At 39.7% G+C, this 19,832-nt stretch overlaps 1 protein-coding gene across 1 annotated transcript in view; it reads left to right on the top strand.

The window, feature by feature from the left end:
• WNT4 (Wnt family member 4) overlaps positions 1–12,892 on the top strand; it is a 40,024-nt gene extending 27,132 nt beyond the window's left edge. The window contains exons 3-5 of the mRNA XM_072425804.1: positions 9,084–9,215; positions 10,825–10,967; positions 11,839–12,892. Coding sequence (XP_072281905.1) covers positions 9,084–9,215; positions 10,825–10,967; positions 11,839–12,306 — 743 coding nt within the window. The 3' untranslated portion in view covers positions 12,307–12,892. The remainder of the gene's footprint in view (positions 1–9,083; positions 9,216–10,824; positions 10,968–11,838) is intronic.
• The last annotated feature ends 6,940 nt before the right edge of the window (positions 12,893–19,832 follow it).

Here is a 19,832-nt window from a genome sequence, read left to right on the forward strand (position 1 = left end):
CCCCCCCCCCCCCCCAGCGGGGTCCTTTTCCTGACCCCACGGGGGGCAGACCCACTAGAACCTTGGACCACCAAAGACTTCTTTGTAAAATAGGAGTAGGCACACGTGCCCATTCCCTAAAAAAGTGAGGGCACAGCATTCCCACCCGTGCCCGTTCTCTCTACACCCTTGGTTTTGACAATTGTCAGCACAATACCCCCAGAAAGCCCATCAAGAGGGGTAAAAATGGCCAGGTTATGGTAGCTTTGTATTGTTAAAGAAGGATTATACTCATAGGTGGGCGGTGAGCTTCTGCCATAATCAGCCGGTATGCACAGCTTGCCGATTACACGTGATAAATACTTACCGATTATGGCACAGACTTACTCGTGTGCAGCAGCCCTGCAGCAATGAGAGGTCAAGAACCCATCATTGCTGCATCAGGGACCCGTCATCTTCGCCACCAACTCCATAGCAGACTTCCAAGAGGACGGCGGCTCTCTTCAGCCATTGGATGGCCACTGATAATGCAACTCCTACACATGTGCAGGAGTTACATTGCCCCCAGCAGCTGGCTCTTAATGCGGCACCGCCAAGTTCTACTCTACACGGAGCATGCTTCTACCTCCTGGTGACTTTTGGTTTTTTCACTTTTGCTCTCCTTTAAAATGTACCTAAACTCAGAAATTTCACTTTACATAAAAGGGTAGACAACCCTTTTATGTAGAGTAAATATTTTGTTGTTGTTTTTAAGTGCAACTTTTAAAAAAAAGGGTGCAGCACCATCTCCTAATTCTGGATCGCCTAGTTGATCGAGAATGAATGGGAGCGAAAAGCCTCCCGGGATACCTACGTCACGCATCCTTGGAGGCTCTTGGGTGCTCCTTCTGAGCATGCCTGAGCATCTCGGGCACGTGCAGAAGGAGCCTTTGAAAAAAAATGTGCCGATCACGTATGCGCAGTGAGATCGGCAAGTTTTTTTTCCTTCCTACTTCACCCAATCTCTCGTCTGGGTCGGGTGACAAAGGATGAAAAACCTGGAAGAAGAGACCAAGATGGCGGCGCCCGGAGCTCCAGGACAAAGCTAGACCTGATGCAGGACACCCCCGGATGGATTGGATTGTGATGCGAGATTGAAGGTAAAAGTTTTTTTCTTTTAGTTTTCAGTTTAAACCTCTTTAAGTCCTGAGTTCAGATCTTATCAGATCTCTGTAAATCAAGTTAAATGATTCAACCAGAAAAGTAACCATTTAATTAGTGTTTTTTGTGCAGACCAAGGAAGGCAAAATTAAGCAGCTTTTATGGAACGCTCCTTTGCTTTTCTCCTATTACCTTGGTGTGATATTATGTAGCCAGTTTGGATGCTTGGTGGGGTTTTCCTTTGGTAACAAACGTGTAAAGAAATCTAACCGGCAGTTGGAGTAACATCCCAGTAGTCACACCAGAGCAGCTGAACAGATGTACCACTTTAACAACGGCATTTTGTAGATGAGACTTGAAACCTCAAGCCAGCATACTTGCAGGACATTAAATATCCTCTGGTAAAAGTGTCCTGGACTGTTTCCGTTAGGTTTTGCTGACTCACCGTACTCCAATGTTGACTGTTTTTTCAGTGGTTGCCTGAAGGTTCCAGTGGGCTACAGAGCAATTTTCTGGTGAAATGGTTATTTCCTCCCGGACCCAACACTGTACGTCATTGTTTGACACATTTCACAGGGCAATCCATAAAATTTCAACTCATCGGGGGTCTCTGCGAGGATTTGACCACATTTGTCTTAGACTAACATTTTGAAAAGTTTGGCAGCCATCTGCCACCCTTACGGAACGCTGCAAGTGAAGAAGTACATTGAGTTTAAAGAAAACCTGTTACCAGATCATGTATGAGGATATATGAACAGTAAATGTATTTTGTTTATGAGTTTTCAATGTTAAAGTCTCCCTTTGTATATGCCCACAGGGCTGCTACTGGGTGCTGCTATCTTGGATGTGATGTCAGACTTTAGCAACTTTTTTTTAGCAACTCCAAAACTTTTTACCTCCAAGGAACCCCCCCAGGGATCTCACAGAACCTCCGGGAAACTAACTCATTGGGGGACGATAGGAAAACAGCCTTCTAAATAAAGAATGCGCCCTTTCAGTGGCAGCTAGAATAGCACCAGTCATGCAGTTGGCTCTACCAAATGGTGTCAGCCCCAGAACTATGCAGGAATCATTAAATTGAAGATCAGTCAATCACCCACAATTTGTGGAACCCCCAGCAACTTTAGGAGTTTCACGGTTGTAAATAGCCCTAAGATTAGGATAGGCTCAGATAGGATTCCTCATTGCTCCCCTGGTTGTTTCATGAAAAGTTTGTGTTGGCAGGCCAAAGGAGGGGCAGAGGAGCTGGACCAGCAAAAGAAAAGATGGCTATGATTTGCAAGGAGGGAGGAAGCTGTGCAAAGCAAAGAACTTTTTCTTCAATGCCAGTTCCTTAGTAAGTTCAGAGACGCTTTGCTAGACAATAATTATTGTTCATAGAAAGGAAAAACTCTGCAAGAAAGCATTTATTATACTTCAATATTTTTTTGTTAGCATTTCCCAGCAATTTTTTAGGCTGGTCAATGGTTCTTTTATTAATATTTAATTATTATTATGTTAATATTATTAAATTATAGGCTGCAAATAATTAAAAACATAACAGCAAAGTATTTCCCTTAAACAATTTTAGGCTTATTTGCCTAAAAATTTCCCTATAATTACTTTGTCCAACTTTACCTAGTTGTTAAAAATCTACCTAAAAGCTCCCAATAATTTACCTGAAACTGTGGTCATGTGACAGATCGGGTCTCATTTTTGGGGGGGTCTCTGACATGATTGGGTCATGTTTGCGGTGATGTGGTCACTGCTCATTGGTTCAGAGGAGTCCATCAGGGGGCCCTCATAGAGTCCATAATCCTCTCTGTTCTAAAATCTATGAATCCCATCCTTTTGCACAATCCAGAATCTGCATTATGAGCTTTATAATCTTCCTTTACTCTCATTGCCAAGGTGACAGACTACAAGCCCTCAGCCTAAACCAGTGATTAAGACATAATACAGTAGTGCAATGAGCAATGATGGTATGCAAGGAGCAAAACCCCATACCAGCTGATAGATATTCCATTTCAGCTATTCAGAGCAATCGGACTGGGGGATCGCTAATTGGTTGCTATGGGATACTACACGTTGCACCTTGTTCCTGGCACCATTGAGTTGGCCCACAGTCCGGGTCACCGAGATCTGCGGCAACACTGTCATCTAGAGGCTGTATCCTGCTATAGCTTGAAGAAGAATTAAAAAGATTTCCAGATGATATCACAGGGCAAATCATGCATATTCCTGGGTAATGCAATATATCATGGTAAATGTATAAACTGGGCAAAGGTTGGTCTTATTGGTGAAGTTTTTGCCAGCAGAAGTATTGCCACTTGTATAAAGATATTTCACCATTTCTCCTTTTAGAATGGTAAGTTGTTTGTTTTATTAATGATTAGTCAATGGTTGTAGTGGAGGACTCATACCTGGTGGCACATACCCAGCTAATGAGTGATTAGACTGGCATCTGCTAGTATAGGTCAGTACCCATCACATTATAAATACAGGAACAAAGGAGAACAAAGTCCAATCCAGCTCCAATTTAATCGAGCAATATGGAAGCAAATTCAGAATCTCCTCCTGCAAATACTAGATGCCCGGCTGTCAAGCTGATTCATTGAGCCTGATTTATGAAAGTTCTCCAAGGCTGGAGAGTATATCTTTTCAGCAAACCTAAAACAGATCTGGTCCAGGATCGAAAACATGTCCCACTTACCTTTCTGACCTGGTGAAACAATACTCCCCCAGCCGCTCTCTTTGCTCCTCCAGTGACTTCCTCACTCATAACCCCATCACACGCATGGCTCCAAGACTTTTCTAGATCTGCTCCGACTTTCTGGAATGGTCTTTCATGTTCTTTTCCGCTTGCTCCTACTTTCTGCTTCAAGAGCACTCAAAACCATTTTTTTCAAACTTGCCTACCCATTTCTTATGTGTCTTAAAACCCTCACTACCCACCCACCATTCCATAACCCGGCACACACACACCTTCCCCATACTTCCCCCACCTCTTAGATTGTTAGCTCTTTGGGGCAGGGTCCTCTCCTCCTCCTGTGTCACTGTCTGTATCTGTCATTTAATACCCCTATTTAATGTGCAGCGCTGCGTAATACGTCGGCGCTATATAAATCCTGTTTATTAATAATAATACCTGCTTTTCTTACATAAGAGTTTTTCCAAGCATTTATTCACTAGCAAGAGACAGCCAATACATATTTATTCCAGGGTGATTCCATGACCCTTTGTTAGAAAAGTATATTGGGCTTCCTGTTAGGAAAGCCCAGCATTGTCATCTGCTTTTTGTCTGTTTCTCTATAACTGAATGTTTATAGGGAGACGTGAAGGGTGTATCACTCGTCATACTAATAAACAGAAAAGCAAGGGATTCAACTACACCAACATAGCAGTACAATATCTCAGCAGATCCCGAGGCTTTGTTATCCCTATACATGTTTTAGTGCTGATTTATAAATATATTCATTTGGAAAAGTTTAAGAAATTGAATGTCCTCGTGGATCACCCATGAATGCACTGCAATGTAGCACATTTTCTAAACTCAATGCTGCATGAATTTCTGTGTGCCGCGCAATAAACTATAGAGGGAAAGCAATACGCAATGATAATTTCTAATAGTACACAAATAATGCGATACAATGCATCAAAGAGAAACAAAATGCATTAGAATGCACTGAGAAAACAACAGACAAAATGCAAAATAAAACTTATTTTTTTCCTGTGCACTTTGTAGTGTTCTCCGAGCTTAAGCTTGTCCTGGTAAATATGAAATATTCCAATGCAAAATTTTACATTTTCTTTACAAAAATTGATAAAAACTGTTTTATTTGTGATATGAGTATGGATTTTTGTAAAACACTGCATAATATGTGGGCGTAATAATAATAATAATATTTTTAGAACCTATAGAATAAAAGATTAGAATGCAGAATAAATGTGATGCATGCTTAAAATACATGTGCAAGATCTTACTTTTCAATATGGTTCTGTTCAGCCACCTATTGCAAAGACTGCAGGTGACACCATTTTTTTCATTTCACATAAGGAATACAGTTTTGCCCCCCACCCTTTGCTGAGTGGACAATGAAGGAGAAGTAGCACACCATGCTCTTGTACAATGTGGAGCTCAAATTGGTTCAGCGTGCTGCCCCTCCTTGCTGCTGCAACCACAGGAAGCCAATATAAAAACAAATTCAGGTATTTCCACTAGTTGTACATAAAAATACATCCTGTAATTTAATGAATACATTAAATTATAGCGCATTGTAGCTTTTAAAATAATTTAGCATGCAGATGATGTTGAAAATAGCGATTTTTATCTCACCGGTCCAATCAATCAGTCGACTTTACAATATGTAAAATGTGCAAAAGCGGTCTGATTTTTTTTTTTTTGAAGGACCGCAAAATTCTCCCATAGTTACAGCAGATGTGTTTGTATAAATAGAGCCTTTGAACAGTACTTGTCATTGTGGGTCCGAAGGAGCTCAGTTCTGCTTTCCAAGTTGGCAACCTCCAAGCCAGTTTTGCGGTAAAAACTCGCAGGGCAAATCCCAGCAGCTCTTGAAACGTTGTGTCTAAAGTCTTCGCCTTGCCTCATTGTCTGACATTGGTTGTTTTCTTGGGGGCTGTGCGAGAAAAGAAGGGAAGAGATTTGTGGTAGGTGAGATTCCAGACTGGAAATACCAGCAGCGCTCGCATATAAGTCGTCTCTTCTTCGGCAACCACAGTGCGAGAAGACCCACGCGAGCCTGCTGTTAACCTCAGCTGACTTGGAAAGGAATCAGTCCCCGCAATAACTCAACCTCGGCCTTCAGCTTGGCAAGCTCCTTCTAATAGGTCGGATTATTTGCAGGGTGGACTAGCCACCAGTTAGCGACGACCACCAAAGTAGTCCCACTTATGTAGGCAAGCTCTATTCATGGCGGAGGTGAGACGGAGTTCTGGGTTTCTCACTTACCAGAAGTTGATAAAACATTCCGTCTTCCTAAATAAACCAAGGCAGGATGCACGGTGTATTTGTTAATGCGGTTTTTTTATTATCCCTGTGCAAGAAGGGGGATTTTGTGCTCCGGATTCCTGTGCCTTGTACTTTGCACAGCTTTGGGTGCAGTGCTGGGACAGGGACCTTTGGTACCCAGGGCTTTAGTGCCAAAGTGTGCATCCGACACCGCCACCGTCACACCACATTTATATACAGCTAAACTAAAAAAAAAGGCTTAACTTAAACTTTAAAAAAGAAAAAATCCAGGCTTGGGGTTAACTACAAATGTTATTCTGCTCACACACAGCATAGAAAGCTGAAACGAGGATATTAATCATAGTCATATGCACCTCTCCCCTGTCCTTGATAATGCCCTCTATCTGTATATGTCAATAGGCCTTAGCTGGTGACTTTTCACAAAGAGTCAACATTTGCATATTGGTACCTAAGGCTAGGTACACATCTGCAATTGTTCTCGTCTGATAATCGACTCAGGGCTGATATCGGACAAGAATCTTACGTGTGTACATCGTTCGTCGTCCATCGTCTGAACGACTGTCTTGGCGGATCCACAGACTATGGGTGGCGAACAATCATAATAGAAGTGAAGGGAAAGAGCGCACAGCGGGGTGTTGCTCCGTCGTTCTCCCCCTCCCCAAAGAGCAGAATGGCACTGTATGTACAGCACTCATTCATGCATCGTGCAGTCGTTAGTCGTTGGAAAGGATCATGAAAGATCCTTTCCAATAACAATTATTGCATGTGTGTACATAGCCTAAGACTGCAGATGATAAAGAAAGAAAATGCCAGTAGGAGACAAATGGAGCAGATTTTGAAGGTACCACTATGTTTATGTGTTTGGGGAATGAAGTTCGTTTTAAAGATTTGCTCTGTCCATTGGAGTATATCAATGACTCCCAAACTCTTGCAGTATATTGCACTCCTAATGCCTGGTACTTAAGCCTGTAATGCACCCCTGGAATCTTATGGTAAATGGAAACAGTTTGCACATGTACATGCAACAGAGCCTGGTCCCTGCTGTGCTATGGCTTTTATGACATTTATTCAATTTTCCTAGATTTATCTTTAACTATGCATTAAATAGTATTTTTCCTTTTATTTCCCTGATTCTTCAAGGATAGAACATGGAGCTGCCGTGTCTGATTTCTTTTTGAAATTGCTGGCTCCAGGGACCATTCCTGACCCATTTAAATATAGGGCAGATTGGTAAAGTTGTATAATAGACAGTTTGAATAAGATTACAGAGCACTGGGTCACCTTTTGCCAATGCACACTTACCATACACACAGGCCTTCAACTTACCCACTTATTTCCTAGATGATCCACCAGGACTCACTATATAATCTATCAATATATGAAGACAAAACTTCAGTGCGGCCCAGTTGGTTGCATGTCATGTTTGACTTTTATAATACACAAATTGTAATATCTTTGGAGTGCTTTTACAACTGCAGCAGACAATGACAGATGAAAAGAGCAAACATCGAAATTATAAGGAATGCTTTTCTGTGGAGTAGACATAATAAATATTTGGAGAAGAATGCCACAAGGGTAAACTAGGACAGCTGTTTAGATGTTTTCTAACGCAAGAAGCGTTCACTATCGGACAAGAATATGCTGTGATTTAATGGTAAATGATCACAGTAAAAAATACCTGACTATCATTATAAGTTCCTTTTACATGTTGTTTGTGCCATATTTTTATGATTAGATTGCATTCCTGGTTGGATATTTGCGAGACAATACAGTGAGCATTGTTGTTGGATGACTGCTGGGAGAACATTACTTAAAAACCAGTGGTGAATGAATACATTAAGAGGGTCTCAAATAAAGCCCCTTGGGTCCGGGACATATAAGCATATCCACTGCCAAATTTTGCACTTGACTGACCAATCCAATTGATTTTTCTGTTGGCAATTGATCAGTTGGATGAAATATTCTGCCCTTTACAAGAAGTGTTTGCAATCTCTTTTGGATATATCATTTGTACATGCAACACAACAAGATTTACTCACATGTCTCTTAGGCTATGTACACACGTGCAATAATTGTCTTTGGATAGGATCTTTCACAACCCTTTCTAATGACAAATGACTGCATGAACGAGTGCTGTATATACAGTACCGTATTGCTCTATAGAGAGGGGAGGGAGAAAATGACGGAGCGGCACCCGGCTGTGCTCTCTCCTCCTTTACTTCCATTACGATTGTTCGTCATCCATCTTCTGTGGACCTACCAGGACCATCGTTTGGAGGATGAAGACTGTACACACGCAAGATACTCGTCCGATATCAGCCTTAAACTGATTATCTGATGAGAACCATTGCACGTGTGTACCTTGCCTTAGATTGTAAGTTTTTTTGGCAGGGTCCTCCCTTCCTCCTGTGTCATTGTTTGTATCTGTCTGTGATTGACAACCCTTATTTAGGCCTGCGTAATAAGTTAGTGCTTTGAAAATACAGTTTTATAATAATGTTGATTGCTTAAATGATTCAGGAGAGGAATTTTGTTTGGAAGTAACTTTGGATTATTAAGTAATTTTAGATTCACATGAAATGCTATTGTTTCATTGGAAATCAACTGGAAGCAGAAAATTCTGCCTACGTGTACTAAGCATACTGAGAGTGAATAATGACTTACAGTCGACCCATTCAACCAAAAATTCAGTTTTTTTCATATTTACTAATATACAGTGTGCTTTATCATTAGAACAGTTCCCCAAGGGTAAAGAATCAAACTGCTGCATAGTAATACAAATGAACAGTTACAAGGACCCTGTGCACCTATTTTGCCAAGTTAATTCATGCAATGCTTCCCATTACAAATCCATGTAACTTTATGGTTTCACATGCTAATGTCAGCCTAGCTAATTTTGGTACATTCATTTCTCAATCTTCTTCTTGCAAAAACTTTAGAAACAGGGTGATGCAAGTAAAGTCTCCTTAACACAGCTTTATATTTTGCATCGCAGGCACCAGAGAAGCAGCGTTCGTGTATGCGATATCTTCAGCGGGGGTCGCCTTCGCAGTCACCAGGGCGTGCAGCAGCGGAGATCTTGAAAAATGTGGCTGCGATCGGACGGTACATGGCGTGAGTCCTCAAGGTCAGTAGAAATTATTTGGATTTTTTATTGAAACATATATATTGTATTTATTACATGAAATGCAGAAAAATGTTTTAACATGAACTTTACTTGCATTAACGCTGCTCACAAATTGAAAAGGTTGCAAGTGAGATTTTAGGCATAAGTGAAGCTTAATGACCTGTGTCAGCCTCTGGCTTCCTATGTCTTGGCTCAGAGCAGGTACCTTATAAGAGATTTAGTATTTTCCTGTTCCACAAAGCTGCTTTGTAATGTTTTATGGAAGTCAGCTTTTTAAGCAGATACGGCATTCCCCTTAGCTGATGTGGCATTTAAATTTCTTTTCTTATTTTCCTCGAATAACCTATTATTGGGATTGGCTTGGAAAACCCTGCTTTGTTTCGGTTTAATAGAAGATCCACCGTGGGCAGTGCTAATAATTATCTAACTCATTCATTACTCTACAATTTATTAACTAAACGACCCCGGGGTAATTACGGTCAGGAAGTTGCATAATAGCATTGAGAGAAGCAGCCAGGTGGAGGCTGGAGCCAGCAGTCTGTGACAGACATCAATGTGAGTAAAGTATAGTGTACAGTAGTAGTACTGTAAGGATACTAACAATCATCCAGCCATTATTTTATTTTGAAGTTGGCACTCATCACATCCAGAATTCTAGCTGGAAGCAAATATTATTAAAGGTTTCCTCTGCATCCAAAATTCTAAATTAAACTTTGTGATGCATGCAGAGAAAGTTTTCTTTTTCATTCAGACTTTCCTGTATTGCATCAATGACCCCTTTTTGTTTTTTACTTAATCTAGTGGCCCTGGAACATATCTGGAGACGAATATTTTTATGTTGTATTTATATAGCGCCAACATATTACAAAGTGCTTTAGGAAGTCCATAGCCATGTCACTGAATGACCCTCAAAAGGGCTCACAATCTCCCTACCATAGGTATATGCTAGTAACACAGTTAAAGGTCAAGACATATGCTTAGCTGAATTTTTTTGGAATGTGGAGTACCCGGGGAAACCCACAAACACGATGAGAACATGCAAACCATGCAGATAGTGGCTTGGCTGTGATTCGAACCTGGAACCCAGTGTTGTAAAGTTCAGAGTGCTAACCACTGAGCCACTGTGCTGCCCCAATAAACCTCCGTCTTTGCTAATCTCAGCATAAAAACAGCCATTGAGCAAACTTACTTCTGTATTGGATACCTGAATGTATTTGGTAAAGCTGAAAGGAGACAGTTGGCTAGAATTCTACTTTAAGTAACCATGGCTCGCTGCAAATGGGAGTAGAGAATATCATTTGGGAAAGTCTGATCATCTTGGTTGGGTTCTATGGTGATTTTCTGGTTTCTCGGTTCATTTCCCAACAAGGGCACCACGGGTATGTGAAATTTCTATGTTTGTATATGTTTCCTGTGACTAATCCAGCTCTTTACAAAACCCAGACATGTACTGGTAGGGTAATTAGTATTTAGAGTTGGTTTGGGAATTAGGAATTGGAAGAAAACAAAATAAAGGCATCATCTGTAGCCATCATTTACATCCTGTACCATGTTCTTTGTATTTGTTCCATCAGAAAAATCTCTGAATTTTCCCCCCATTATCCTTTAGGGTTCCAGTGGTCTGGCTGTTCCGATAACATTGCATATGGTGTCGCTTTCTCGCAGTCATTCGTTGATGTAAGAGAGCGGGGTAAAGGGGCGTCATCTAGTCGAGCTCTCATGAATCTCCACAACAATGAAGCAGGACGGAAGGTAAGAGGTTCTCTTTGCTCCATCAGCTTTGTTATCATAAAAATTAGTTGATGTCCAGGCAAAACATTTTTTTCTAGTTTTGACAATAGTGTAGAAGTGATAAACACCCTGTAAAGTTTGTGCAGCTATCTGGGTATAGCAAGATTTACTTCTACTTTCTGGCACTATAGGCGTATTTTCTTAAACATCTCCAAGACTGGAGAAAACTTAGGTGATCCAAATCTGGAATGGATCTGGTCCAGGATTGAAAGAAAATATTTGCCATCAAACAACTTTTTAAGAAATTCATTCTAGGTTTGCTGGATCACCCAGGTTCTCCTATAATACTCTATTTTCTCCAGTCTTGGAGAAGGTCCTATGGCTTTATCAGGTAGGAAGGCTGGACAGGATGGAGGGGAGCTTAGACTTTTTAGACTTCACCTGCTGACTGTTTATTCCAAAGCCATCGAGTCTTTTGGGAGTCACACTATATTTTCAGATTATTTTTCCAATCTCCCTGCAGCTGTAGCAAGTATACCAAAAAGTTTTGCATCATCTGGGCCTGAAATATGATGGACATGGCATATGTGCTAAATCATCATAGAGCTTCTCATCATAGAGCAGCAAATTGTGGTGTTGTAATGGCATCAATTAACACAAAAGTGGATAATCATAGCAGTACTGGGAGGGCAGAGCTGTGGTTTGGAGGGGTGAGTTTTTCTATACGTTTTATGTCCATGGAGACGTGGGAGTGGTCAGGGTAGGTAGGGTAGAGTTGCTATTGAGTAGAACTATCTTTGCAGCTCAGGTCCACTTTAGTAAATTCCACGTATATTTGAGATAGATATTAAAACAATTTTATGACCTAAAATGCTAAATCTTTTTTCTTTAGGCCATCCTCAACAACATGCGAGTGGAATGTAAGTGTCATGGAGTCTCCGGCTCCTGCGAAGTAAAGACCTGCTGGAAAGCCATGCCCCCTTTTCGTAAAGTTGGCAATGTCTTGAAGGAAAAATTTGATGGAGCTACTGAAGTTGAGCAGAAAAAGATTGGTACAACCAAAGTCTTAGTGCCTAAAAATTCTCAGTTCAAGCCACACACAGATGAAGATCTGGTATATCTAGACTCCAGCCCCGACTTCTGCGACCACGACTTAAAGAACGGTGTTTTGGGAACTACTGGCCGGCAATGCAATAAGACTTCCAAGGCCATCGATGGTTGTGAGCTTATGTGCTGTGGCCGAGGCTTTCACACAGAAGAAGTGGAAATAGTAGAAAGGTGCAGCTGTAAGTTCCATTGGTGCTGCTTTGTCAAATGTAAACAGTGCCATAAAGTGGTGGAAATGCACACATGTCGGTGATCCCCACAAATCAGCCACCAGAATGGACAACGTGGACCTCGCTGAACCATTCCTTCCACCACAACTGGTGAAGCTCCATTGACTGCAAAAAATATAAAGGAGGGACAGTAGATTTTTTTTTAAAGAAAGAATATTTAAAGTCCCCAAATCTCACTGATGTATATTTGTTTCCTTTTTCTTATTTATTGCCGACAAACATTGAAGTTGTGATTCGTCGCTTCTCATCTACACGTGGTGGAATTTACTTTGCGTTGCTGCTTTTACAGTGATGGAGACCGAGATGTGACCCACAAAAACTGCTGAAGGAATGGAAATCCTTAAAATATGCAAAACAAATAGAAAAGAATAAAAAATTTAAAAAAAAACTTATATAGGATGACCACTATCCATTTTGCTATTCCAGTGACTTTTGACTAACTTCCACCAGATGACCAAAATAACTAATGGAAACTTCATTATATTTTTAAATGAAAACAAAAAATGTTAGCATAGGTATTTTATATCTGTATCAATGTATATATAAGTATATATATATTCATGTTTTGTATTATGAATATTTCTGTAAAAAAAAAGATTTTTAAGACGAGTATAAGGTTGAGACGCAGGTTTTTAGTATATTCTCTCATTCCTTAAGGCCAGTCTATGGCTGATAACTTTTTAGCTGTTCTGTGTTCCTCCTGCTGAACCTGGACTGACAAAGGGAATTAGATGTTGACTTAGCATTGAACTTTAGAACTGGACAGAGCAGAATCGCCTCCTTTTTACTAATTTTTTCCTACAGTATTATATTCTTTTTTTTTTTCATTTTGCAAGAAATTCCCAGGGTCCAAAATATATTAAAATTGGCACATTTTTTGTTAGTTGGTCAATTCTTATATCCCACTAAATGCATGTAGAACATCCCAGTAACATCAAGAGATTAAGGTAAATGGCTCATAGATAGAATATTCCTTCCTAGTCGGTATCCCCATAAGTGCTAATTTGGAAGATGAAAGTGTTTATGGTCTCAGTAGACCACTAGTGAAAAAATGAGCATTGCAGACATCAAAAAAACTCCCTTTGGAGATACTAACTCTTACCCACTCTACCAAAAACTAGAAAAGAAGTTTTCCCGGCATCCCGTTTCTATTGTGATTTTAAATTCTTGCTTGAGTGCTGAGCATGAATATTCGCCTAAAATTTGGATTAGTTGCAAATAATTTTCCCCATATATTCACTGACTACAAGAGTGATGTCGTTCATGGGGTATAGATACGATGTTTGGTAAACGTCTCTATGAATCTGAATTACTGTGGGTGGATGCAAGCAACAGTATATGCATTAATATATGAACACATCTGCTATTGCAGTGTTTCTCAACCAGCGTGTCTCTAGATTGCTAGGTGTTCCTGACTAATGAACAGTTTGTGATTCTCTGGTCAGTTTAACTGATAGCAATGTTTTTTGGCTATCTGTAGGGATAGCAGCCATCCCAATGGCCAGCAATGTTGGGAACATTCTTCCCATTGACCACCAAGCTAAGCTATTATGAGCTGTGGATATATGAATTATAGCTGGGGCTCCCTGAAGACCTAAATGATATTTTAAGGGTTTCCCCATGGTAAAAAGATCAACAACACTGTACTATAGCCTATGTGCCATAGGGTACATCTATATCTGGCTGTGCACATTAAAGGTTTGACCGCTCAATGTTTAGTCCATATTGCTGAATGGAGATATCCCATTCATTGGTGGATATGGTAGACCTGAAGATCCTGTAATGGGGATCAAACAACTCTAGGACCCCGGCGATTCTACCAACTTTGTCTGCTAATAACAGATCTGTATTTTTCTATAGAGAATTCTACAATGACCAGATGACACAGTTTTTGTAGTAAGGGTTGGTTCTTTTCCTTCCTTGGCGTATAGGTTGAGCCACCTCTAGTAATTCATAATGAGTCAAGGTTAGCGGGTAGAAAAAAGAAAGAGGGTTTAGGCTCGAGATTCAATGAAATCTCGAGCTTCAGATGACACTGTTGCATTATAGCTAAATTTGAATGCCACATTGTAAGGCTTGATCTATCTACTATGGAAAGAGATCTTTTCTCCAGGGGGGTCTCTAGGTGTTTACCTAACTGGGGTGTGATATAATCCACTATAGTAAACCAAAAATGGAATAAAAAATTGGAAGGTCATATGCTTTACCATTTTAGGAATATTTAAACATGTAAAATCCCACAGAGGGACCTGAACCTTATTCCTCGGGTCAACATAGCATTTGTTCTTTGGTGAGAATAAGAATTACCTCTACTGTAACAAATCTCAGCTTTTTATATTTATGATTCATCCAGCTTTTTATTTCCTTTCTACATCCGGAATAACCTAGCCAGAAACGATAGACTCTGTGCTGTTTAATGACATACAAGACTGTCCAGTACAAGGATTAAATAAGCTTTGCTTCTGCAGCCCCAGTAACCTGATCCACTAGTATCTCAGGCATGTTTAAGGAATCACTGGGTTACATTTGATTTATGGCCAACAATTTGTTCTGGATTCATTCTGTCTGCACACGACATACAACATTTAGACACTCTTCTTATTATTAAAGTCCCATTTGCCCATTAAGCAAAAATAGTTTATTTCTTTCTGCCATGGGTTTTGTAGGCCAGCCTGGATTTATGTGACCACAGAGATTAAGAATTATGTTGAATGTTCAGATGCATAAATCGTTAACCTTGAAAATATTATGGAGGTGGTTTGATTGTGCTAGGTAGCTTCTAGCATTAAAAAGGGAGAAAAATAATTTCAAATAAATTGTCAGCCATTCTGTCTGCGATGGATTTGGATAGATGGGTGTCAACCCAACTCAATAATGTGTTGACCTGACAGAACACTGGACTCAGGATAAAATGTGGTCTTGTAAAAATGGGTCAGGTTTGGATAAATTTAGAATCTAGCCAAATATTTCACTCTTTTGGGTTCATAAACTATAAATAGTTTAAAATTTCTGGTAATTTATTGGAGAATGGATGCTGGAATTTAGCGAGTGGGGGTGAATATAAATAGTAAAATTTGGTAATTTTTCATTTGAGGGTTTGACATTTGTCAATCTAAACAAGCACCTCCCTGACCGATGTAACAAACTTCTTATTTCATTTTCTCAGTTATCAACAAAACATATCTGTGTAAACTATTGAGCAGTTGGGATACTTATCTTTGGTTTTGAAGGGTCAGTAATCCTAAAACTAATATGCTAGTTATAGTCAGAACTCGGTGTTCTGAATCTGATCCTGGCTTCATGTTAGTCCTAAATACTATAACAAGCTCACTTCTACAATGATATATTCTAATACTGTCCATTTGGGAGTTTTAGGTGTTTAAGGCCATGTTTGCACATTACAGCTCCTCCTATTATATTTTCTTTAACAAATTTAACAAGGAGTGGGAACCCATCATGGTGGCCACAGTGGGTATACCAACCCAGAAATTCAAGAACAGAGATCTCCCCAATATTCCTAAGATTCTGAGAGAGATAATACCTTGATAGGTGGCTTATATGAAAGGGATGTAAATTGCAAAATAATAATAAATTCCAGTACCTTTATGCTCAGCATGGTGGACACCAACGTGTAGCTGTAGAGTAAGGGGTGCCAATTGGGTCTGGCTTGTTTATAGTGGATCAGTTGTTACCCCAACAGGTTGCATCTAACTTTTGTGAAGTTACAGGTATCATATAGCTTATCTACATGGCTACTTTACGTGAACCTGTGGTCCGGATTGACAGACTACCGATATTCTTAAGAAGTTGCAAAACGAGCTGTAAAATAAGCTCTCACTGATCTTTGTAGCTGCGGACACTGTGGGGACATTTTTTTTCAAAGATCATTATAGAATTGTAAAGACACAATGCAACTAGTTTCTGAACGACTACATCACCTGCTGCCAGAGAAATGAGCTGTGATTTCAGTACTTGTTGTGAAAATGAATTTCTTCACAGTGGCTAATTCTATGAAGGTTAGTGATGACTTTCTGTACTGCTTGATAAAAGCAATTGTAATATTTGAAAGTCCTTCACCTGTCCACAGTTTTACTTTATTCAAACTCAAATGTTAGCATAAAAATATATAATCAGTCTTGCCCGGATTAATATATAGGAGTAATGCTGCTGCATGTTGCTCAGAAGGATAAGTAATGTATCCTGTGTGTTCTATTGCACGAAAGAATCATAGCTCAAGCTGAACTGATCCTCCTCTTCAGCAGAGATCAAGTGACTATATATCTAGGCCATTTTAACCAGCACATAAAGCAACCTGACGCAGCATTTCGTCCAGAACAAAAAAGCATTTCAGTCTTTGCTCTTACCCCAGCACCGGTTAGGATTTATGTTAACATAAGCCGGACTTTATTATGACATTTTTTGTTCTTTTTGTTTTGTTTTTTCTCTTCCTTGTGCCATGCCACCTACTAAAAATGTGTTGTTTCTAATGAATAGAGCCAGTAAGACAACCAACCAGCACCTCATGGGCGGAACGTGTTGCCTGAAAAACTTATTATCAGGTTAGGTTAGGGGACAGGCTTACGTTTTCACAAATACTGGCTTTATTTGCATACAAAGAGCACCATCAGAAGTCGTTAAGCAATTAATAAAATGGTACCCTCAGCACTTTGCCAAATGAGGGCTAAGTATAACAACTTTTTATCACTACATGGTTAGTTATAAAAAGCTTTCTTTTGTCATGTTTGTTACAGGTTTTATTTCAGCTTTAATGACTTTATATAGGCTGTAGAGTTTCCATTTGGAAAAAATTCCAAACTACATCATGTCTCCACAGTATACCCACCCGTGTAGCCTGCATGTCCTGAATGGGGTCAAAAGCTAATTGTTCCTTTAGTGGAACAGTAGGGTCTAAAAATGAAAACACATTAAGAGCAGTGATGGATGCATTGACAGTCAGTGCCCAGCTGCATTTCCTAGTGTATCCCACCTTTTCCCTATACTTACAAAGGTATTCTTAAACATGGTGCTTATTCTAATTCCAGATAATATTATATCATGTGTACAAAAGAGTAATTCTCTCCAAAGCATCCATTAGATCAGCCTTTCTCAACTTTCTTACATGGTGGAACCTTTAAAATAACCTTCAGGCCTTCAGGGATCCCCTGCTAAATTAAATAAATCAGCAGATCACAATATACTAGTGTGGTGGCCAGTGGGAAGAATGTTTTCCTTACAGATAGCCAAAAAGATCATTGGTGTCACCAAAACTCACCTGACGGGCACAAATTGTTAATGGATAAAGGAACCCCTAGCAACCTCTGGAAGAACTCTGGCTGAGTACCACCTCATTGGACAGTTGAACATATTTTAGGAAACTGTTGATCCTTTAATGTTCCTACAAATGTTAACTATAGGGAATGCTTGTTTGAGTTGTATCACAAACCTGGAAGTCATTGAATAGATCAGAGGTGTAGTCAGCTTGTGTAAGGTTGGGTTTGGCCCCACATACTACCGGTTCTTGAATTTCCCTGTTGCTCCTCTAATATATTTAAAGACCAATATTGAGACTCGGAAATCAATTGTGGAAAGAGCAGCGCTCTGCTTTTACAAGATGTCAACTTTTGCCTATACTTTTGGATCTCCTAACCCCTTGAACATGTGGTTCCCACCAAACAAAACCTCTGCTTGTCATTTTCGATCATATGTTCACTTTAAATTTTTGTTAAGTGAACACTAGGCATACATTTTTCATCCTTTTCTATTAATTAATTTCAAAGATATTAGCACAAAAACAATTTTTCCTAGTTGAAGGAAAATGTTGTAGAATACAATGTAGTTGACCCACAGGTAAAATAAGTGAAATGATGACTTATTTTATTGATTGCCAATTTGTCAGGTTTTTTATAACGGTTACGTGAAATGTTTGTATTAACTTTTTTTTTAATTTGCCCAAAAAACATTAGTTTAAAGTGATGTTCATTTTGAAAATGGTCTCATAACTCTTGACCATCTGAAGGTATCACATACTGCATTTTAGTTTGATGGAACACACCCTTCCAACGCATAATACTATTAAGGAGAACAATGACCTATTATTATTATGTGCTGTAAGTTTTTCCCTTTTACAAATACCCATTGAGCCTTTGAAGTCCACCTAATTCCTCATTCTAGGATAGAATGGCAACCATGCTGCACTGCTACCAATTTCAGAGCAGTATTACCACTTTGCAGTAGGCTGTACTTGCTTGTAATTCGGGCAGATGAAAAAAAAAGTTGTAGGAGGTGTGGCTATAAACATTTTCACTAATAATTCCCAGGCTTATTAATCATAACCTGGCCGCAAGAAGATTTTTGTTTACTTATGAGGCTTGTGTATCAAATAGTAACTGGATTTGGGGTTTGTTTAGACTGTCAGACAGGAGCCTTTAGTTGTACTTTATAAAAAAATTTTGACCACTTAATGTTTTTTTTCTAATTAAAAAAATGTGTCATTGTTGAATGGAAATAAATACTAGTTTATTTTTTAATACAGTACAACTATATTGTGTTGTGGATCTTTTCTTTATTAACTCAAATTCATTATTTCATGGTGGACAGAGGAGTCATTTGTAAGAGTGCTTGAAATGACCCTGCAGATGAGAACTCTTCATACGTAACTCTTTGGAAGATGGGTTGTCCTCACTTCTCTCTGCAGCAAAATCTTCAGAATTGACAATCTTCAAGGTGTGTCTGATTTCCAGTCCTCTGTTGTGTATCCTGGCCTCTACATTACTGCTGTGCTCAGGTATGATGTAGGGGCCAGCAGGTTTAACCACATTGCATGGTGGGGGATGCAGGTACCTGATACACCCGGAAGTGTCAGATTCTGAATATTACGCTGGATGAAAGAACAAAAAGCCCACTGACAAGTTAAGTATTAGGTTAATTTTTTGTATAACAAAATCTATTTAAAGGAGAAAGTATGAAGGACATCATTACTAAAGTTCCTTGGCTTGACTGACATGCTGGTTTACAAGCTTATGAAGATTATATATATATATATATATCCTTTTAACATACAAGACATCTAGAGCATCTGAGAAGTTCCTGGCTTTGCCCAGAAAGAAGAGAACTAGAGTTATGAAATAACACATTTTATCAACATATTTCCCCCTGAGACTGATGCACTTGGTACAGCGTAGTTGCAGCTTTTCTAGATCGTTCAAATAAAAGTCCTTTGGTTGGGCCACAAACCAGCTCTCAGCAGCATCTTTGACGTCAGAAACGTCCCTAAAGGGACCTAAAGGGGCCCAGGGTGTTCAATTTTGCAGCCACAACGTTGGACGTGTGCGCAGGTGAATTGTCCTGCAAAAAAAAGGATCCCTTTGGTCAACTTTCCACGGCATTTCGTCTTATTAGCCTCCTTCAGCTGGTCCAGGAGGTTAGCATAATACTGTCCGGTGATACTGGAACTCTGAGGTAGGTAGTCCACCAACAGAATACCATCTTTGTCCCATTTCTGGGTTCGGAACTTCTTCGGCCACGAGGACCTGCTCTGGCGCCATTCCTT

This window comes from Pyxicephalus adspersus, chromosome 11, assembly GCF_032062135.1.
Source record: "Pyxicephalus adspersus chromosome 11, UCB_Pads_2.0, whole genome shotgun sequence".
Lineage (NCBI taxonomy): Eukaryota > Metazoa > Chordata > Amphibia > Anura > Pyxicephalidae > Pyxicephalus > Pyxicephalus adspersus.